The following is a 24113-nucleotide window of genomic DNA, read 5'->3' on the forward strand; positions in this document are numbered from 1 at the left end:
AATACTTTTTCTTTTTAAAAGTTAAGATTGATCTTAAATATTTTATTATTATCTTAATCTTAAACTTTCGTATAATATTAGATTTTTTATTTTAAATTTTAATACATTTTACTTTCTAAATTTTAAAAATATATATATAAATTTTTCAACTAATTACATTATTTCTTTTTATGTATTAAGTCCTTATTAAATAATATAAACAACTTAATCATTACCATAAAATACCATGTAATTAGATTTGAAAAAGTATATCTATTTATTTGTTTAAGTGTGATGATCATCTTGTATTAAATTTAAAATAAAGAAATATAAATTTTGTATTCAAATTTAAAGATTAAAAATATATTTAATTTTATTATTAATTATTCTCAAATTTTAAAGATGTGAGATATTTGAAAAATGTCTTATATTTTTCAACTTATGTATATTTCAATAAGAGACAAATATGTTGAATCCAAAATCGAATGGTTGGATATTTTTGTTTATGAAAATAATGGTTATCCAAATACCGAATTAGATTAATTTAAAGTGAAACTTGGAAATAGAAAAAAATAATAATTAAAGGCATGAATTTGTTGCATTGTACATTTGTATGACTAATACAGGTATAATTTTTGTAAAGAAAAATCTGAATCTTTTCCTTTGATGCTTGCAACTGTGAGAGACATGTACGAGCATTTTGGACGTGGTCTGCTACATGTCCCCACATCCACGTGACCCTGTTTCTCTTCCTCATTTTCTCTTCTCCACATTCACCAACGATAAATGCGTCTCATTTCCACACTCTCACGAATCAAACAAACACTTAAGATACCCTTCTCCTCTGTTTTTGAGAAAAAGTTTCAGAGCAAGTAACAGAAGAACAGAGCATAATGGCCATAAGAAAATCCACTAAGCTACCGCAAGCAGAAGTGATAAAGCAAATAGTGAGAAGGTGTTCGAGTTTTGGAAAGAAACAGGGATACGATGAAGAGGGTCTTCCAGAAGATGTGCCAAAAGGGCACTTTGCAGTGTATGTTGGTGAAAACAGGACAAGATATATTGTCCCAATTTCATGGTTGGCTCATCCACAGTTTCAAACTCTTCTCCAAAGAGCTGAAGAGGAGTTTGGCTTCAATCATGATATGGGCCTTACCATCCCGTGTGATGAAGTTGTTTTTGAGTTTCTTACCTCAATGATTAGATCATAATTTACCCTTCTCTCAAGTACCATTTTCTAAGCCCCAAATAACATTTTTACTTTTGCTTTTCTAATTGTATATAACTTCCTGCATCTCGTTTCATTTCTTAATTACACTGCCGCTTCTAAAAACTCAGTTCTACGTTTATTTAATCTTATTTTTAGCTTCACAGACTCAATCCCCTCTTTATTTTCACTCTGGTTGAAGTCATTGGCTTCGTAAATGGAAATTGAAAGATGTGTGATTAGTTTTCTCCCAAGAAGAGCTTATTTCAGACATTCAAACGTGTGGTGCGTGAAAGAATTATTGGTTCTTTCTCATTCTTTTCAAAGTTGCATGGCTGAGTTTCGATGCCACGATCGATTTTACTAATGCCGATGTGACAACACCTGTAAAGTCAAATACAGTTTTCTAATATAATGTTGTATTTTATAAGATTTTATTTATCCACACCTGCTTTCCCATAATATCCCACCCTCGAAACTCATACATATGAAATGTAGCAATAATTTTATTATTTTTGTTAAAAGAAAAATTATCCATGAATTTTTAAATTGGTGATTTACATCTCATTTACACACTTAAGAAGAGATAATATATATAATATTAATTTATACTATACATAATAATAGAAAAATAAAACATATACAATTAATTTCTTTCAAAAGTAAGATAAATTTATGAGTGGACTTCACTCTTTCTCGTGCATGTCCTTATTTTCTTTTTCATTTTTATTTCTCTTAATTGTTTCCGTTAGTGTTTTTTTAAGAAATTTAAATCAATTTTACAAATCGACTTGTAAAGTGAAATTTACATTCACTTTTATATTGTAAATTTGTTTTATTTTTAATTGATGTAGGAATTTTAACATATTTTTGCATGTTAAGGCATATGAATATTCAGTATGAGATAAACATTAATGGATAATCCGATAACATCTCAATAGCGGATGATATGATATACCTAACAAAAATAAATCTCTCAATAGCAAATGACATTATATCCAACAAATAACAAATCTCGTTAAGATAAAATTTAAATGACTTTAATATCATGTTAAGAAACAAACTTTAAACTTAACCTTACAAAATCAACTCATCATGTGAAGTTTGTTCTCTCTTATTGGAGAAATCTTCCTTTGTAGGTTAGAGTCAATGATAGAAAAAACTTGAAATTACCTTCAACATAATGTTTTACAAGATAATATTACTATAAAAAAATTACATATTACTCCCGAGCATAATCTATCTTATGTTTATTGACGAATTATTGTTCGGTAGAAATTCGTTTGTAAAGTGGTTATCGATAAATTTTATCGATGGATAATAAATTTGTCAATAAATACCAATTACAACAAATTCATCGCTAAATAGTCATTGATAAATGTTCACTAGTAACATCCGTTGTTAAAATGTGAGATTTGTCTCATTCTTCTTCTTCCTTGTTTTTTAATTTTTTCATCTTTTTCCTCCTCGCCATCATTGTGTTGTCATGCCATTACCGTCCCTTCTAAGTCATTGTCATCTTAAGGTATCTTATTCTCCTTCGATTTGTCTTCCTCTTCCTCCACTTCATTATCCCCCTCCTCCATCTCTTTCTCTAACTCCGGTCATCGTTACTATCACCAACGTCTTAACACGTACACTTCATTAGCAAGCCTCTACATCACCACCAAGCCACCACCATCTATTCCTCCTCCTCTTTTCTTCTTCTTCACGCTCATCTCCCTTTAATATAATTTATCGATGGACAATTCTAACGACTTCTGTTGTCGTAATTATAATTATAAGTTACTAACAAAATATCCATCAATAATAACAATTGTAATTTATTGAATCTTTCTCACAAATTTTACAAATGAATTTCATACCAATGACAGTATTCGTCAAAAAAAATTAAAATGTGAAATTCATCAATAAACTTAAATTTATTGGCATATTTGTTTTCGTCAGAAATATTTAGTTGATAATTAATGAAATTCTCATAGTATATATTTGTTGGCTTTATCCATTATATTTTGTTCAATTTGTCATTTGTATGTAGGGGTGACAATGGGAGTTGGTCCAACTTGTTTAAGCCAGCCTTGCACTTACTCTCAAAATGCAGGTTAGCCTGAACCTCCCCACAAACAGCCTAGCCTGTGAGCCAACTCACTTTGTCCTTCAAGAGTTTTAAGTTTTGAATATTCTCTTCGATGTTATGAAATTACTTTTGAAATTTCTCAAATATAGATTAAATTAAATTGGAAAAATACCTGTTATTTCCCACACAAAAGTAAAAGACAGATTATAAACTAAATCAAATTGCATAAAAGTGAAAGGCAAATAATACATATATAACAAGCAAAGGGAATTGATGTGGTTCGTCATTGGTATGGAAATAAAAGACGTTGGTCGTCATTGGTAGCTAGGAAGGGACGCACTTCGTTGCCGGTGAAGAGAAACATAGGACATTGACCACTCCGTCACCAATGAAGAGTAGGAGAAGACGCGCACCGTTGCTTGCTAGTGAAGAGACCACTTCATCGTCGATGAAGAAAAGGAGAACACATGCATTGGCGTCGCTGGTTGCGAAGGGGAACCTATTGTGGTTGAGTTGAGTCCGTTGTTACATTTTGGGGAAAAAAGAGATAACCTTTGTGTGTGCATGTGAATTTGATTATTGCTTTAGGATTAGGAAAAATTCAAAACGGGTACACATGTTGTCTTTGGTTATAGGCCAGCAGACTGCAAGTTATCTGGGATAGACTTAAGCAGATCAACACATTCAAAATCTGAATTTGTCCCACACTTTTTCTTCTAGTTGTACGAGCTCGCATGACCCATTCCACATTACCACCCTTATTTTTTATGTAATAGACATTTCAACTCATAATTCAACTTCAACAATTCTCCCATAAATGAGACTTTTTCTGTACTTTAAACCTAATTTTTTCATTAAGTACAATTTATCACTCATTAACGTAGAAGCATACATGAATTTAAGCTTATAAGATTTTTAAATGTACTTTTACCAACAATAAAATTGTTTATATTTTCATCCTATCTAAAATATAAGTTTTATTAACTAAAGACACAAAGAAATATATTCTTTAAAGATAATAAATTCTTTATTTTTTTCTTTCACAGATAATTGTTTACTTCATTTTAAGATTTTTTTTTTATACGTGAGACTCCACCATTTAGTAAGAAAAAAAAATTCTTTAACTAAGAGTTATGGTATATCAATTTGATGAGAAAATATGTCAAAATAACCATTTAACATTTTACTTCTTTTTTATGATAATCATTTAAAAAATCATATGTAAATATTTTAAATTAACTAATTAGCAATTTATAGAAAGAAAATGATAGATGAGTCAAATGTTAATAGCATACGATATAAGAAAAAAAAATGATTTGTTAACAATTATTATGTGATTTAAATGTTTTTTTTAATTTTACGGAGTTTTTAAATTTTGTTTTCGTCTCAAATTATTATTTTTATTTAATATATTTTATTTATCTAATCACTTTATTTCGTTGTTAAAAAATACTATCTAAAAAATTTAGACAAAAAAAGCAAAATAAAATTATTAGATACATATGTTAAAATTTAAAAAAAAGTTTGAAATAAAATCATATTTTAAGCCTACTTATTTTTATCCATTATATATTTAGAAACCTCTTTATTATTTTTGTTATTTTTTTTATTATAATTATTTATTATTTAATAATACAGTATAATGATTTTATTTTTTAAATATTAGAATGTTTTTTCAATATTGTGTGAATAAATATATGCTTAATTTACTTTTTTGTATAAATTTAGATTTTTAATTTCCAATTATTATCTTTATAACTTTTTATGAGAAATTTTGTATGCAAAGATAAATGAATTTTAATGATGTTATTATATAAAACCAAGTTAAATTAATCCACTACAATAAATATATAAAATAAATTAAAAATCAAAACAGTAAATCCATTAATCTATAATAAATTTAGTGGAATATAAATTTTTTTCTCATTATCAAATTAAACAAATTCACTTTTAATTTAATATTAGTCAACTCATATAAATTAGGTTGACTATGATAGTTCCATTAGTATTTTTTAAGAAATCTAAATCAATTTTACAAATAGAGTTGGAAAACGAAGTTTGCACTCATTTTAATATTACAAACTTGTTTTATCTTTAATTGATGTAGGATTGTCAAGACACATTCTCATGTCAAAATATATGTATATTAAGTATGAGATTTAACATTAATAGATAATTTGATAACATCTCGATAACGGGGTGACATGATAAACCTAACAAACAATAAATCTCCTAATAGCAGGTAACACTATAGATCCAACAGAGAACAATTCTCGTCAAGATAGACTTTAAATGACTTGATATTGTCTTAAGAAATAAAATTTAAACTTAACTTAATTTTACAAAATCAACTAATAAGGTGGAGTTTGTGCTCTTTATTAGAGAAATCTTCCTTTATAGGTTAGAGCCAATGGTAAGACCAAGTAAAATTGAAATTACCTTCAACATAAAATTTTACATGGTAATATTATTATAAAAAATTGCATATTATTGACAAACATAATTTATCTTATGTTTATTGACAGATTATCATCGAGTAGAAATTCGTTGGTAAAGTGGTTGTCGATAAACTTTATCAATGGATAAAAATATCCGTTGATAAATACTAACGATCATAAATTTATCGCTAAATGGTCGTTAATAAATGTTCTCTAGTAACATGAGTCGTTAAAATGTGTGACTGGTTTCATTTTTCTTCTTCCTTTTTCCTTATTTTTTCATCTTTTTCCTCCTCGTCATCATTACATTGTCACGCTACCGCCTCTTCTAAGTTATTTTCTTATTTTAATATCTTATTCTCTTCCTACTTTTCTTCTTCTTCCTACACCTCATCCTCCTTCTCACCTCCTTTTCTAACTCTGGTAACCATCATTATTGTCACCAACTTTCTCCACCTATACATCACCAACAAGCCTCTATGTTACCACTAAGTCACCTCCTCCTCCACCACCATCATTATCTCTTCCCTCTTTCTCCTCTTTTTTTTCTTTTTTATACTCATCTCCCCTTAATATAATTTATCGATTGACAATTTTGACGACTTTGGTTGTTAGTAATTGTGATGATAAGTTACAGACAAAAATATCCATCAATAATAATAATTACAATTTATCGATGAATTTTTCTTAGATTTTACGGATTTTGTACTGACATAAGTATCCGTTAGAAAATAAAAATGTGAAATCCATCGATAAAAACATATTTATTAGCATATTTGTTTTCGTTGGTAGTATTATTTTGTTGATAATTAATGAAATTCTTGTAGTATATATTTGTTGGCTTTCCCAATTATATTTTCTTAATTTTTCATTTGTATGTAGGGGTGACAATGCGAGTCAACCCAACCCGTTTAGGTCAGACTTATACTTGACCCTTAAAATGTGGGTTAGGTTGGTCCGCCTCACATACTTCCTAGCTTGTGAGTTGACTAGCTTTGGCCTGCATGAGTTTAAAGTTTTGAATGTTCTATTCGATGTTATGAATTTTTCTTTGAAATTGTATAAATACAAATTAAATAAAACTTGAAAGATACATGTTATTTCCTGCATAAAAGTAGAAGACAAATTATAAACTAAATCAAATTGCATAAAAGTGAAAGGGAAAAAACACATATATAACAAGCAAAGGGTATTGTAATGGTTTGTCATTAGTAAGTGGAATAAAGGACGATCACTGTCATTGCTGGCTAGGAAGCAATGCACTTCGTGGTCCATGAAGAGAAACATAGGACATTGGCCACTTCGTCACTAGTTAAGAGAAAGAGAAGGTGTGACACCCGGGCACTGACGAGGGCGGGGAGTGACGCCGGTGCAGGGAGCATGGTGCAGGGGGCACAGACAATGAGCGGCTCCTGGCAAGGCTTCCGGTGGAAGGGGTACATGAATGAATCGAACATACACCGGAATGAGAGGGATCTGGAGACTGTGTAGGTATGGGACTATACGGTTGAAGGATAGCTTAAAGGAATTGATTTGACTACTCATATCACCAAAATGCATTTACTTTTCGGTAGCCTGACTCATAAGAACTCCATGGTTAAGCGTGCTTAGCCTGGAGTAATTCTGGGATGGGTGACCTTCTGGGAAGTTTTCCCAGAAAGTGTGCGAGTGAGGACAAAGCACACTGGAAAGCCTGGTGGTGGTCTGTGGGGGCAGTCAACGGTCCCTGTGAGTTGCCGGGACGTTACAGAAGGCATACACCGTTGCTGGTTAAGGAGGGGACCGTTTTGCTGCCAGTGAAGAAAAGGAGAACACGTGCACTAGCACCGTATATAAATAGACTTAAGCGGGTCAACATGTACAAAATTTCAATTTATCCTACTTTTCTTGTATAACTATCCCACATTACCACCCTTATTTTTATGTAATGACATTTCAACTCATTTTTCAACTTCAACCATTCTCCCATAAAGTGTGAGACTTTTTTTACTTCAAACCTAATTTTTTTTCATTAAGTTCAATTTATCACTCCTTAATTTAGAAGCATCCATGAATTTAAGCTTATAAGGTTTTTAAATATGTCTTTACCAACAATAAAATTGTTTATATTCTCATCATATCTAAAATATAAGTTTTATGAATTGAGGACACGAAGAAGTATATTCCTAAAATATAATACATTATTTTTGTTTCCTTTTACAAATAATTGTTTACTTCATTTTAAGAATTTGTTTTTATACGTGACTCCATCATTTAGTAAGGAAAAAATTCTTTAACTAAGAGTTATGTATCAATTTGATGAGAAAATATGTCAAAATAAGCATTTAACATTTTATTTTTATTTTTATGATAATTATTTCAAAAATCATATGTAAATATTTTAAATTAACTAGTTAGCAATTTATAGAAAGAAGATGATAGGTGATTCCAATTTTATAGCATACAATATAAGAAAAAAAATGATTTGTTAACCATTATTATGTGATTTAAATGTTTTTTTGTTTAATTTAAAGATTTTTTTAAAAAAAATTTCGTCTCAAATTATTTTTTTGTCTTTAATAATATATTTTATACTTGTCTAAATCACTTTATTTCGTGGTTAAAAAATAATATCTAAAAAGATTTAGACAAAAAAAAAGAGCAAAATAAAATTATTAGATAAAAATGTTTAAATTAGAAAAATTTAAAAATAAAATCATATTTTAAGCCTACTTATATTTATCCATTTTATATTTAGACAACTCTCATTATTTTTGTTATAATTAATAATACAGGTTAATGATTTTATTTTTTAAATATTAAAGTGTTTATGTTTAGTAATATCTGAATAATTAGATGTTTTATTTATTTATTTATATAGGTTTAGATTTTTAATTTTTAACTATTATTTTTATATTTTTTTACGAAAAAGTTTATCTAAAAGGATAACTAAACTTTGATGATGTTATAAAAAAAATAAGTTAAATTAATTTATACAATAAATATATAAAATAAATTAAAAGAATAAAACATTAAATTGATGAATATGTAGTAAATTGAGTTAAATTATAAAACTTTTTACTCATTGATCAAATTCAACTAACTCATTTTTAATTTATTATACAGTTAGTCAACACATATAAATTAAGTTGACTTTGACAGTTCTCCATAAAGAAACGTGAGGATAAATTATTGTGATTTAGAAATCGATTTCTGGTAGGCGCTTGTATTTTTTAATCAAAATTTCAACCATATCACTTTTGTGAATTAAATAAATCCTATTGAGAAAGAAATATCCTATTTATGTGCACCAGAAACAGATTCAGAATGTAAAGACTGACCAACCAGAATTCAATATGAATATATAAGTATCAAAATTTATATAAAATATTTTCTTTTTCTTTCAAATGATAAAATATAAAAGAAAATATTTACATATAAGAGATATTAAATATTTTTAAAGAAAATAATTAACAATATCATATATAACTGAATTTATAAAAAAAAATTGGTACATTTGTTTTCTAAAAATTATTAGTAACTATTCTAGAAATAGATTAAATTTGACTAAATTATATTAGTTTCTAAATTATATCTGAGGACAATAACTATCAACAATTGAATAATTTTTTGACAGTTGGAACATTAAAAACATGTTAAAATCATAGAACTCATGTTCGTGTGTCTGAGTATGAAAACATATTAAAATCTCCTAACAAGTAAAATGAAGGCGATATATAAGAAAAAGATATTATAAAAAAGCGTGCAGAAAGATAACATATTTATTAATATATTTGAAATTTTAATATATTTAATAATAATTTTCTTTTGTCACGTGTCGATTTGGTATATAATGTTTGTAAGTTTCATCAATTAATAAATATCCATAAATAATATTTAATTCTTCCATCAAAACAAAACAAATATTTAATGAAACCATTTTATTACAAATTATAATTATTAATAATTTAAAAATAAGAAGAAGATTGATTACTTCTCAGGTTCTTATTGTTTACTAAATTTTATTTTTTTATTTTTATACTTAAAATTGATCAATCTTAATACTTGTATATAAAGATATAGAGTTTGAAATGAATTAAGCAATTAATAACTTCCTAGGTCTAATCTCACTCAAAAATGATTTTAATGAATAATTATATATATATATATATATTAAGAGACATATAAATAAGGTTTTGAGATTCTTTATCTAAAATTTTAAAATAATATATTTATAAATTTTTTTAACAAAGTGTTTAATTTTCTTGATATTATCTAATGTAAAATATAGAATTCTCAGACTAAGTTGTATTAAAATTGAAAAAAAAGTTTTGGTTTCTGGTTTTGTAAGATCGATGCTTTTAGTTGTTTGTTTTGTATCACTTCTATTTTTTTTCGTTCGATTTTAAAAGTTCTTTGTAATTTCAAAATTGTTCGGATAGTATACGGAGAAAGTACTTCAATACTATAGTATAGTAAGTACATTATTAATTAGAAAGGTATATATATATATATATATATATATATATATATATATATATATATATATATATATATATATATATATATATATGTCATCAATTATATTTTAAACTTTTATTTATAATAATTATTATAGATTAATCACATTAATTTGTTAATTTTTTATTATTATTGACTAGTGAATAATCTGATCCTTAGTATCACTTGGTCAAGTGATCATTAAGGTAATCAGTTAGTATGATTAAACAATGTAATCGACTAAAAAAAATCCATAAAAATAACCATTGAAGAGTAATCAACTCAAGAATGATATGCCCAAAAAGTGTACTCATCGATCTGAATAATTGATATACCATACAATTTCAATAGATGTCATTGATGGTTTGATCGAAAAGTATATCCGTCTTTCAAGTCATCGTTCGAGAGGAACCTTAGATTCATCCTTTGGGAAAAACATACCTTTCAGGCTTAATGTTCCAGAGATTACGAATTTATCTGATTATTTATGGGTGAGCCTTTGATCCATGCAATATAGTGGTTCCTTGAAACCACGACACAGTAATAAATGGGGAGAGTTTTCTGTTTGGTGAATATGTTCTCTGTCGTCAACACCTTCATTTTCTTCATCAATATAAATGTTCTTTGTAAGGAAAGGAACCACTGGATCCTAACATAACTGATATGCTTTTTTTTTGTATTGAACAGTATGGTATACCATGAAATTGAAAACAACTTTCTAAGGACTTAGTTCATGGTCACCACTGTGTTAGTCGTGATTACTCATATAATAATTGATACATAATTGACCATTATGTCACATTCTCTTTTCTCATTGAAAGAAAGTTTTATTCACCAATGGAATATAATAACACAAAGTAGGAGAAATATCCTACCATCGGAAAAGATGGCTCCTAGTCACGACATCAAACATTAATTTCTTTGTTATCTTGCCGTTAGTAGCTTCTATCTCATGGGATTCAAACTTTCTTATCACTTTCTTTTTCTATCCACAAATACTTAAATGTATTTCAACTTTTTAATATACAAGTTATATATATATAAATCACATATTCTTATTACATTATATTATATATATCTCTTAAAAAAAATTCGCTATCTAATCTCATAATTACTTATTGTGTATATAACAAAACATGATATTCAACTTTAGAATAAGTTCAACAGTGTTGGTGTGAGATTGACATGTATATTGTTGGAATATCGACTAAAGATAAGATTAAATTATAGTATATAAGTGAGTGTAAATCTTACCTAAGCTCATTTTGTAGAGTTGAGTTACCTTAAAGTCTACTTCTTAATTTGGTATCAGATATGTTAGAGCTTATCCTAATAATATTGTGTGCAAAACTCACCTTATAAACCAATTTTATGAGATTAAATTAGATTTAAAATTCAGTTCTTAGCATTTATTATTAGTCTTTCCTTTACGCTTCTCTTACCATAAAATTTGTTCATATATTTGCATTTTCTATTGATTTATTTTTTATTATGCTATATGACATATCTTCACCTTTATCTTAGAATAATATTCATTCCAACCGATTAAAGACCTTAACATGTAGTCTGTCATTATCATTTCTTCAGCATGTCCTTCCTGCAAACCTGCACATAATTAACAGAGACAAAATGCAACATGGCATAGCAGATCTCTCCCTCACACATTAGTAAATATGCATTGATAAGTGCTTTTTTAGTTTAAAATATTTAAATCTGAGAAAACTTCTGAAACCTAAACTTATCAGAAACAAAATTGTATATATAAATTTTACATGTCCTTTATTATATATATAAGCTAACAAGTATATGACCTAACTAAATTCGTATGAACTGAAATAGTAGGAGTTTGGAATTTCATCCGAAGCATGATTAAGGAAGTTAGAGGGTCTAAATCCAAACATAACATTCTTGATAATAATGTTTCATTTACGCTTCCAGCCCACATATAAGGACAAAGGTGTCGAAACCATTAGTGGTGACATCATTTTCTTTTTCACCACATTAGAATTATGGTGCACATATGACATTGGATCTATATCAGTGGCACCTCAAAAGAGTCCTTACAAACTCCATAATTGATGATATCACAGTTAAATTATAGAGCTGTGATATGATGAGAAACAAACACATATACTTAATTTGATGTACATGCAAATGGGACCTCCTTGTCTATGGAATGAATCATCTGGGGTCCAGAAAATCAAACCCTCAATTCTTTTCTGTCCTCTGCTTAACAAATAATAACAGATGTGAAACCAAACATAGCCTCATAAATATACAGAACAACTTTTTTTTCTGAATTTTAATTTGGATAGTTTAAGATTACATATGATCGTGGGGGTTTTGTGGCAGGGAGTCCCAAAGATGCTATTCAGAATTGGCTTGTGTGGTCCTATGTATAAATGTATCCCATAACTTTGCTCACTAAGTTTAGGTTAAAATTTTAAAAATAGTTATGTGGTAGTTCAAACGTGAAAAACTGTTGTACTAATTTATTTAACTATAAGAGTGTTAAGTATAAATATTTATTTAATAATAGGTAAATAGATACAAATGATGACAGAAATAAAAGTATTTTTGTATAATTAGTTTTGATCTCTTTTATAAATAAGCATATATTTTTGGTAGCTATTGTAGTTTTTACTTTTTAAAATCTCGTATTTTTTATTTAAATGCAAATGATATATTTCTAGTTTCAATTATTATTTTTTGTATTGTAGATTTCAATATTATTGATCTTATATTATATCTTATAAAATTCTAACTAAACCTTCAAAAGGCATACACTTAAATAGACTTAAAGGTAGAACTAGAAATAAAAATAATAATAAACACTACAACAACAAAAGTTTATATAGAAACCAATTTTAAAATTAAAAAATAATTAGTTATTATAATGACTAATTTAGATACTAATTCTAATTTCAAATAGTACAATGATTTATCTTCAATGAATCATTAACATCGTCTCCACCGAATCAGAATTTTCATATTATACCAAATTTGTTTGATTTTTCAATTTATTCTTTACTCTTTTTCCATCCCAACAATCTCGACAAAAAATGACCAAATTTTTGGCAATTATAACATGTCAATTTCTTTTATCAAACTTCCACTCCTTACTTCCATAGGAAGAAGCATTCACCTTTTGATCTTTAGTCTTTGTACAATCATTAAAATCATTAGACTTATTATTAGACTTTTGTTTGTGCCCTTTCTTTCCTTCTTTACTTTTTTACTTTTCCTTTTATATTTAGACCTTATTTGGATAGCTTGTTCTTGAAAGTGTCTTCTTTCATTTATTTTGTATTCATGTGTTTCAAACAAATGTTGCAATTCTTTTCCTCACTAGTGACCTTCTACCTTAGTTTTGGTAGCCCATCTTGGAAACCACATCTTGAAAACCAAAGACGGCTACCATTTTAATCCTCCAATCATCAAACATCTTGTTGTAAAAGACGGGCAATGCTCCTTATATAATTTCACCCATTCCAACCATTTCTTATCGATCAAACTTTGGAGGTTCTTCTATCTTCTTGTTTCACTTCAAGAAATTGTACCATAATATAAAGAATCGTTCTTGGTTGACTTACTCAATGTGAGATAAAAAAAGACTAGAATATGTCCACAATTTTCAGAATCGTGGTGGATCATTTGTAGCTCTTGATACCATATAGAAACATAACACCAAGGAAAGATGAATAAAGAAATGATACTTCTAATATAACTATTATACTTGATATATATTCATTATATATATATATATATATATATATATATATATATATATATATAATGAATGTAATAGTAAATAAACAAAAACAACGGTAAAATTAATATTAATGTTGAATTTAATTCCTAACATATTTTGATTTTCAATAAACTAAATATATATATATATATATATATATATATATATATATATATATATATATATATATATATATAGATTGATCATTGATCAATACGTTTCACTCACACTGAACCCATTCTCAAACCAACGTCCTTCAAATCACACGCCTAACTTGGGCGTCAGAGTGTCTTTTCCAGGTACCTCCCCCTCGTCCAGAAGGAGACCAATTGGTCAACACCAACACCGATCGGACAACAATAGTAGATTGAAGGTGACCGAGCAGTCTAGGTTGAAGAAAAGCAGGTGATCCAGACGTTCGGAAGCTAAAAGGACACATCAACAGGTTAGTCTCTCAGTCCCAGAAATATTTGCATATATATAATGAATGTAATAGTAAATAAAAAAAAAACAACGGTAAAATTAATATTAATGTTTGACTTAATTCCTAACATATTTTGATTTTCAATAAACTAAATATATAGATTGATCATTGTATGTTGTTCTAGTTTTAATGTGATTACCCTCCAATCTTATTTTTTTCTTTTCACTTATTGTCTTATTTATTCTCCTTTTTCTCCATATTTATATCTCATACCCTTTATCATATATTGATCTAACTTTCATCATGTGGTCATCCTTCAGTAAAAGAAACTAACTTCACTCCACATGTTCTATCCATTCTCATCATGCATTTGGTCTTTAAAGAGAAGAAAAATCCAATAAGTTTTCCCTGACAATATTTGTTCCAACATCTTTAAAGTAAAGAATTCGTGATAACTTTTTTCGAGTGGAGATATATCAGAAAATATATCACCAATAAAACACAAACTCAACTCAAATCATATATTAACATCACTTCAATAAAATCTTAAGGTAATAGATACTTATTTTTTTCACATTTATTCAATAAAAAATTTAAACTTATATGTAGATTTTCAACAATTTCCTTCTTAAAAACAATTAGTGAAAAAAAGAGTCCTTAGTTCACTTTATTATTAATTTTTTGTTTGAAGTTGTTGTTTAAAGACTAATGTCTATCGTTTATGTCTATTCAATCCAAAAAAATTGTCAAAGTTGTTACTTTCTCTTGCTTTCAAGTAGAATTAGTCTGTTTTAAGATATACTCATGTTTCTTTTGGGAAAGATAAGTTTGATAATATAACATATCTGCGTACATTATGAATTGTTCATGTTCGAAAAATAATAGCTGTAATAATTTGCTTTATGTATTCTATTACGAGCCGAATCATAAATTGTATTTCTTATATTCCTAATTTTATTCCAATCAACTAGAATTTGAAAAGTATATGTATTGCCTAGAATACCTTTAGCAAAAAGGATTGCATTTTCTTTGGGTGAATCAAAATAGATAATAACCTACTATGTTAGGTAATGTTCTTTTCTCACAAAAAAAAATCATCATGAAAGAGACCCTATACCAAACACAAAAACTAAACCATTTCTAAGTATTTATAAATTGAAAATGCCAAGTGTGTCTCCCAAAATTCAAACAAATTGTTCAGCTTTGATTTCTACTTGCATTAATTCGTCGAGACAATAAATAAATCACTGTCTTTTGTCTTCCTTTAGTTGCTTTTGTTCCCATCCAAACACGGAATTTAGGTACACACATTTTGAAAGATGGTCTTTGATATATAGTCAGTCAATAGTTTTCATGTGATGTGTTTTTCAATTTGCATTTCTGATAGACCACTTGAACCAACGAGCATAAGTCTATGTTCCCTTGATCTTTTCATTATTATTTTTTTAGTGAATGATCTTTTTCATTATTATAATTAATATTATTATTTTTAATTTCCTACCGATATGCCTCTTTTGGGGATTAATATTATTGTTATTTCCATACTATACTTCACATTTCCTCTTATAATTCATATTTTCATTCAAGAGTCCTAATCAATTTGATTTTGATATGTTGTGGACTTTAGATAAGTCACTAAACTAATAATTAGGACACTGGTTCAAAAGTTCATTGATTGAAAAATGATTGAGTTGGTATCAATAAAACAGTATAAATAATTAGATAATATAAATATAAACATAAAAGAATATATAGTATTATAACTTAGTAAAATTAAAGATTAAAAATAATATATTTTTATAAGCTTTTAACCTTTAAAATAATAAAGTATATACTATTTAGATTTAAGTTTCCACCATACATGATAATATTATTTAAAATAACAAATGTTTTATACTATTTTATTTAGCCTATTTTCATCTTTTACCATTTTTTATTTGATTTCTTTAACGGTTCACAAATTTTTAGATTAGTTGAATTAACCGTTAGTTTTTGTATTTTTTTTTGAAAGCATGTACTAAATCTCGTTAGATCAGAATTATGTATAGTGAGTGTGACATCTGGGCACTGACCAGGGTAGGGAGTGATTGCCGGTACAAGAGGCACGAAGTGTAAGGGACACTGACAAGGAGCGGCTCCTGGCAGGCTTTCAGTGAAAGGGACACATGAATAAATCAAACATACACCGGAATGAAAGAGATCTAGAGACTGTATAGGTATGAGACTATACAGTTTAAGGATAACTTAAATGGATTGATTTGGTTACTCATATCACCAAAATGTATTTGTTTTTCGGTAGTTTGATCCATAAGAACTACATGGTTAAGCGTACTTAGCCTGGAGTAATTTAGGGATGAGTGATCTTCTGAGAAGTTTTCACGGTGTGGGAGCTGGGTGATCTTCTGGAAAGTTTTTCGGTGTGGGACAGTCAATATTCCCTGTAAATTGTCGGGGCGTTCCAGTGAGGATTTTTGTTACATATTTTTTTAAATTAAAATAATTATGCTTTTACTGTTACCTTAAATTTAGTTATTTTTTAAATAAAAAATAATTATTTTGTTATTTTAATTATTTAAATAGTTTTTTTTTAAATTTAATCGTTTTTTAAATTAAAGTAATTATCTATAATAGAAAAAAAAGGCACACATACACATGCTAAGGTCCCGAAATTTTACATGGTCCAATTTTTTTAATATATTTATATATGATTTATTAGGAAAAATATTCCCTTCTAATATTCACTTCTCTTAGAAGGGTCTAATTTTTTTTTTTAAGTTTCCTATTTTACATATTTTATATCTCTTTTTTCTTATCCTTTCCGTTACTTACTTTTAGAAAAAAAAACATTGAATTGCGTCAAACATTTTTTCTCATTTTCTTATTTAATTATTTTTAATTTAAAAAGTCCATTCAGTCCAAATTGCCGAAATTGTTTAATTCTAATGAAATTTTAATAAATAATTATGCAACTCAAAATATTAAAAAATAAAATAAAGTTGTCAATCATATTAACATAATTTGGATCTTAATATATATACCTTTATGTTTTATAATTGTTTTTCTTCTAATTTTTTTAAAATTTAAATAACTATTCACAATAAAATTATAAAAAACAATAAAAACTAATCTCTTATAATTATTTTTATGATTACTTTTTTATAATTTTAATAATATTTTTTGTTTTAATAAATATTATATGTTTTTTTAATTTTTATTATTTAGAAAATGGGCCCGTGACTTCTCGGTAATATCTACAAAAGACTATCAAGTACTTCAGATATTCCACGTGTGTCTTCTTTAAGAACTATATTTTGCCTTTTTATTTTGAATTTGTTGATTTAAATACTAGAAATTTAAATAGTTAAAGTAGAAGTATTTCAAAAAACAACCTCCATTTTTAAAAAATTAATTTGAATTCGATCAGGCTTAATAATAAAAATAAGAAAAAAAGTATAAGTTTTTTTACTATAAAAAAGGAATTATAATGTCATTTCCGATAACAAACCATACCATAACCTTACACAATCCAAATCTTATGGGGTTTGGGCCGGCCCATGTTGACCTAAGTCCAAGAAAAGAAAACGCATGACTGAAACACTGAAAATACTAGTCCTATGTAAGTCTCCATTAACCTAGAATTCTTATTCCATTTCAGCGGTAGGTTATCGAACATTGCAGAAGTGCAATGGGACGTGTGATTCGTGCACAGCGTAAGGGTGCGGGTTCAGTCTTCAAGTCCCACACCCACCACCGCAAGGGACCGGCTCGCTTCCGGAGCCTGGACTTCGGGGAGCGGAATGGCTACCTCAAGGGTGTCGTTACCGACGTCATTCACGACCCTGGCCGCGGTGCCCCACTTGCCAAGGTGACTTTCCGCCACCCATTCAGATACAAGAAGCAAAACGAGCTCTTCGTTGCCGCCGAAGGCCTTTATACGGGTCAGTTCATATACTGTGGCAAGAAGGCCACTCTCGTAGTTGGTAATGTTTTGCCCCTTCGCTCTATCCCTGAAGGAGCTGTTATATGCAACGTTGAGCACCATGTCGGTGACCGTGGTGTCTTTGCTAGGGCTTCCGGCGATTATGCCATCGTTATCAGTCACAACCCTGATAATGACACCTCTAGGTTCGTATCCGCGTTTTTTTTTTGTTATGTTAGAATTTTCAATTTTGAATTGCTCATTATAATTTACAATTTACTGGTTTAGGATTTGGGTAGAATTGTTTAGGATTTTGCAAGTTTTCGGAACATTATAATTCCGTCTTTCGCAATTCGATTTTTGTTGTAATTGTAATTATGGGGCATTTGGTCGCTGGTTGATTGTACCTTACTGGATTAATGTTTTATTGAAGTGCTTAGCATGAGCTTTAATTCATGGACGAGGAAGGTTGGGAATTTGGGTGAATTGGTTTATGCATTTTAATTAATGTTGGGTGTATTTCGATTGTTGTGGTAGAGCACTTCTTATTAAAGTGCATTGAATAATATATAATTTAGTGATGGGAATGTTTGATGATTTTTATGATTTGATATAATGGTTCTTGGATTGTCATTGAAATTTCGGGGGAGGGGGATTTGAGTTTGGTTTAATTGTGGTTCGGGCTTTGATATAGGATTAAGCTTCCATCTGGGGCGAAGAAGATTGTCCCAAGTGACTGCAGAGCCATGATTGGGCAAGTTGCAGGTGGTGGAAGGACTGAGAAGCCTCTTCTTAAGGCTGGAAATGCTTACCACAAGTTTAGGGTGAAGAGGAATTGTTGGCCCAAGGTGCGTGGTGTTGCTATGAATCCTGTTGAGCATCCTCACGGAGGAGGTAACCACCAGCACATTGGTCATGCCAGTACTGTCAGGCGTGATGCTCCTCCTGGTCAAAAGGTTGGTCTGATTGCCGCTAGGAGGACTGGTCGTCTTAGAGGACAAGCTGCTGCAACTGCTGCCAAGGCTGATAAGGCTTAAGGAGAGTGTTGTTAGGATTGGTATATTTGATTGCTCGTTTTTCAGTTTTTTTTTTCTTTCTCTCATAGACTGTTATGTTAATCTCTCTTTTGAAAACCATTTTCTGCCCAAAACATGGAGTTTTTAATAGACGGTCATTTATATTTGTTTGAATTACATGTCCTATAGCTGCATGATGGCACTGTTATTGTTCTGGTGGCACTAGGGGTTTGTTTCAAGATTCCTTATTCTCTTTTATTGAGCTTTTCTAAATAACCTCATATGTTAGGCATCACTGGTTTCTAGAACTTAACGACGATATTCAATTTACTTTATTTTTAATAGAATCCCATATATAATCATAATATGTTGAAAACGACGTGGAAGCTCTAGCAGTTCTGTCTAAGTTTATATTTTGAGCGGAAAGTATATTACCAAACCCAGAATAATTTACTGTATACTTAGGCGGTATTGATGATTATTGAATACCTTAAATCTGGCTTCTTTTTGATCCAACAATTAAGCTTTTCATGATGTGGCTTCTTTTGGATCCAACTATTAAGCTTTTCATGATGTGGGTTGTCTATAGATTGAGAGGTGATTGATTATAAAATATTACCACCGATGCTTTGTTGTGTACGTTTTGCTTTAAATGTAAACGGGATCGGGCTACGTAAAAACGTCTAAAGGTTTTATGATGAGCATGCTATGTGTGTGTACATATATAATCAACACAATTGCAATTTTCTTTGATGATACAAGTAACCCTCTTAAAGAAGATAAAATCTGTATTTATAGTAATTAATTTAGATGGCATCCTCTTGTTCTACCTTTGTTGGTAAGGAAGGAAATGAAAAAAGTGCGGGTAGAAAATGTTTGACAGAGAGAATGTGATCACTACTATTACCATATAAGAAATACTTATTGTTACTGTATGAGTAGTTTAAGGACATATAAATAATTATAATATGCACCACACTTCAAAAAGCTAAGTGCAAGTAATTTTGTGAACAACAAAAGAGCGATGTCATATGAATAGAACACATAAGTCCTAGGAGTTGAACACCAAAATTTGCATGAATTCATTGAGACAAAAAATAACTCACTGTCTTTGTCTTGCTTCAGTTGTATCCATCCATACATAGATTTCAGGTATACACATTTAGAAAGATGGTCTTTGATATATAGTCAATACCATATCAACAGTTTAAGTAATCTAGGCATGTGATATGTTCTTCAATTTTTCATTTGAGATTGAGCACTTTAACGAACCAGTGTAACTGTACGTTCTCTTCACCTTTTTGTTATTATTTTTTAGTAAATGATTTTTTCTTTATATATCCAAGGCATTTGTGGGCTAGTTATGAAGTTGTCAGAGTAATTGGTTGTATACATCGATATTAGAATGTGTAAATCAAAGAAAAAAAAATAAGGATACAAGAGTTTTTAAATATGGATAGGAGGTCCAAAATTGATAATTTAGGATTTTAAACCACTTTTTGTGAAGTAAACCAAGTTTGTGAAACATGTTGAATTTATTTATTTTATTTTTTATATTTGTTGCTTAAGTTAAAAGTTTTAATTCAAGCGACAAACTATATGAAGACAATTCTTTTCCTTTTAACCGGTTTTTTAGGACTTGTTCTTTTGAGTGGATTTGAGAGGATTTGAAGATAATTTTTTTTGTCATTTTTTTGAACGAATTTGGAGGTAAATGAGAGTGAATTTGAAAATAAAATTTATGAGAATTAATATAGAATTGTATTGACGAGACAAATTAAAAAAAAATTATTTTTAAATTCACTCTCATTTACCTCCAAATTTGCTCAAAAAAAATGACAAAAAAAATTATCTTCAAATCATCTCAAATCCTCTCAAATTCACTCCCTCAAATCCACTCAAAAGAACAAGCCCTTAATCTCGACCTAATAACTTTCACAAGAATTTGTCATTATTCCAAAATTTAAAATATTTTGGTCTTAAAAATTTAAAAATAAATGAATATATAAATATAGTTTTTTAATTCAATAATATTTATTTTCTTAGACTTATAAAAAGATGTTGTAGACTCGCATTTGAATTGGAATATCAACCTAATACATGTTTTACATATAAAAAAAATCTAAAGTAAAAAAAATCTAAAGTAATTTGGTTAGGAAGATTATATATATTCATTTTTATAAAGTTTAAGAATTAAATTGGAACAGTGTTTTTTCAAATTTCCTACTTTGAGTGATTTTTCAAATAGTTAATATGACCTTTCAAATTCTTTCACAAGTAAGGCATTTACTTTCCATTTTGAAATTTTGTTATAGAATAATCAAATAAATAACATGTTCATTTCGCTCTACTGTTTGATATTCTCTTTCACAACATTTTTTATTTTGTGTGAATAGGTATGTCTCTCTTTTTTTTCTATTAATATTATTCTTAAACTTGTTTGGTGTATGGTTGATTATTTGCTTTTTATAGTGTAAAATTTTAAACTAGTTGTTATGTCAACTCAATTGAGCATAGTGTAGAATTTAAAAATGGTTGTTAAGTTATCCTAACCGAGCTAAAGTATTAATTTAGTTTAAACCAATTGGTGTAAGTCAACCTCTTGTTGAGTTGGAGTGTTGATTTAGTTTAAACTAGTTATTTGGTCAACTTTTAGCTGAATTGGAGTGTCAATGTAGATGCTAAGCTTTAGCTAAACTAAAGTGTTTATTTAGTTAAAATTGACTAATAGGACAACTTGCAACCTAAATTGGAGTGTTGATTTAATTTAAACAGGTTGTTAAACCAATATGAACTGAGTTGAAGTGACGATTTAGTTTAAACAGGTTATCAAGCCAATCGTCAACCTGAGTTCAATATAAATTTGATGTTAAGCTAGCTCGCAACTGAGCTGAAAGTGTCAGTTTAATTTAAACTAGTTCACAAGCTAATCCTCAGTTGAGTTGGAGTGTCGATTTAAGTTGTCAGCCCTCGGCCAAACTATAGGCTTTATTCACTTGAATAAATTTGGGAGAGAGTGATTGAATGAATTTAAGAGGATTTGAAGATAATTTTTGTTGTTGTTTATTTGAGTGAATTTGGAGGTAGGTGAGAGTGGATTTCGAAGTAAATTTTCTTAATTTGTCACATCGATCAAATCCTACACTAATTCTCATAAACGTTGCTTTCAACTTTAGTGTCACTTACCTCCATATTCACTCAAACAAATAACAAAAAAATTTATCTTGAAATCCACTCAATCATTCTCTCCTAAATCCATTTAAGTGAACAAAGGGATAGTGTTAATTTAGCTTAAATTAACTAATAGATCAACCCATAACTGACCTAAAGTGTTGATTTAATTTAAATTGGTTGTTAAGCCAACCTTAGTTAAATTGAAGTGTAGATTTAAATAAAATTAACTGTTAGGCCAACCCTAATCAAGCTAAAGTGTCAATTTAATTTAAACTAATTGCTACTTCATGTTAAAGTTGAAGTAACAATTTAATTTAAACTAGCTGGTAAGGTAACTTTTATCCTAAATCAGATCTTAAATTAAATTAATGGTCAAATCAATCTAATCTTATAAAACTAATTTAAACTTGATGGATGAACGTTGAATGTAACTACAAAATTAAAATTATTGATATATAATATATATATATTAAATAATTAAATAATTTAGTTAACACACATAAAAATTTAGAAAAATATGTTTTAAAAATAAATACTCTTTAAAATAAATATTTTGTTCAAGCTATAAGTAATATATTATTGTTATGCGATAATTTAAAATTATATATTCTTCAATAAACTTATATTTTGGTTTGAACAAAATTTATATGTAAAAATTAATTAAAAAGTTGATCATGAATATTTAAAAGGATTATATTTCAATTTTATATTTGGAAATAAAAAAGTAGTTTTTAGTTACCCATAATTAATTGTATTATTTATTTTTTCAGACAACTGATGATATGATTTTTAAAACAAACAATTTAAAACAAATTACTTTTAAACTTATATTTTGGTTTTAGCATATTTTAGTAGAAAAAGTTAACTAAAATTTAATCATGAATATTTAAAATATTATATGTTTAAAGATTTTTTTAATTACACATAATTAATGATATTATATATATTTTTCATATAATGATGACAAACAATTTAAAAAATAATAACTAAAAAGTGTTTATCCCTAATAAGATTGTATATATACTTTAGATAACATTATCTTTTAGTATAATACTGAAAGCATATTTAAATATAAATAATAGAGTATATATTTTATAAACTACTTATTATTTCTTTTTATGTAATTAATCATTCAATTGTTATTTTTTTAAATAATATTTTTTAATGATTGATGACTGAGTTGTAAGTGTAAATCAAAGAGAAATTTATCATCATCATCATCATCTCATGACTTGTGTGTACCGAAAGTTTCTTATGATTATTGTGGAAGTAGAATATCAATAATTTCTGAGTATATATACTTCAGTTGAATATTTTGGTATAAAAGTAAAATAATATATTTGGGTAACAAAGTGAAATTCCGTATGTATAAAAATATAAACAATTTTTTTTATAAATTGTTTTATTTTAAACTCAAAATTTAGATTAGATTTTGATTGAGAGTTTAAATATATAATTTAAAGCAAACCACATCTTGAAATTTTAGTTTAAGTAATTTACTTGTACGCTGTAATACCGAATGAAATTAATAAAACATTGAAAGTGTAATTATAGTAAAATGTTTATTTATGAACTAATTTAAATTGGGCCGGCCCAGACATAAACCCAGAAAGAGGAAACCTAGCACTGGTAATAGCCTCATCTAAGCC

At 28.2% G+C, this 24113-nt stretch overlaps 2 protein-coding genes across 2 annotated transcripts; both read left to right on the forward strand.

Moving 5' to 3' along the window:
* Positions 1–784: 784 nt before the first annotated feature.
* Positions 785–1254, forward strand: LOC124843792 (SAUR-like auxin-responsive protein family). Its single transcript, XM_088114375.1, has one exon. It carries the CDS (start codon positions 873–875, stop codon positions 1188–1190), a length of 318 nt encoding a protein of 105 aa, XP_087970501.1. The 5' UTR covers positions 785–872; the 3' UTR covers positions 1191–1254.
* A 16734-nt stretch (positions 1255–17988) lies between these two features.
* On the forward strand, positions 17989–19464 carry LOC124843781 (large ribosomal subunit protein uL2x-like). The gene is made up of 2 exons (XM_088104589.1): positions 17989–18480; positions 18969–19464. The coding sequence occupies exons 1-2, from the start codon at positions 18041–18043 to the stop codon at positions 19309–19311; spliced, it is 783 nt and encodes a 260-aa protein (XP_087960715.1). The 5' UTR covers positions 17989–18040; the 3' UTR covers positions 19312–19464.
* Positions 19465–24113: the final 4649 nt, after the last annotated feature.

Source organism: Vigna umbellata, chromosome 1 (assembly GCF_029865625.1).
Source record: "Vigna umbellata cultivar VRB3 chromosome 1, Vumbellata_1.0, whole genome shotgun sequence".
Taxonomy (NCBI): domain Eukaryota; kingdom Viridiplantae; phylum Streptophyta; class Magnoliopsida; order Fabales; family Fabaceae; genus Vigna; species Vigna umbellata.

Excerpts from the sequence above, each read along its gene's own strand:
- LOC124843792 (XM_088114375.1), top strand. The coding sequence starts at position 873 with ATGGCCATAAGAAAATCCACTAAGCTACCGCAAGCAGAAGTGATAAAG.
- LOC124843781 (XM_088104589.1), top strand. The coding sequence starts at position 18,041 with ATGGGACGTGTGATTCGTGCACAGCGTAAGGGTGCGGGTTCAGTCTTC. Across the intron at positions 18,481-18,968 it reads CCTGATAATGACACCTCTAG|GATTAAGCTTCCATCTGGGG; the intron begins GTTCGTATCCGC and ends GCTTTGATATAG.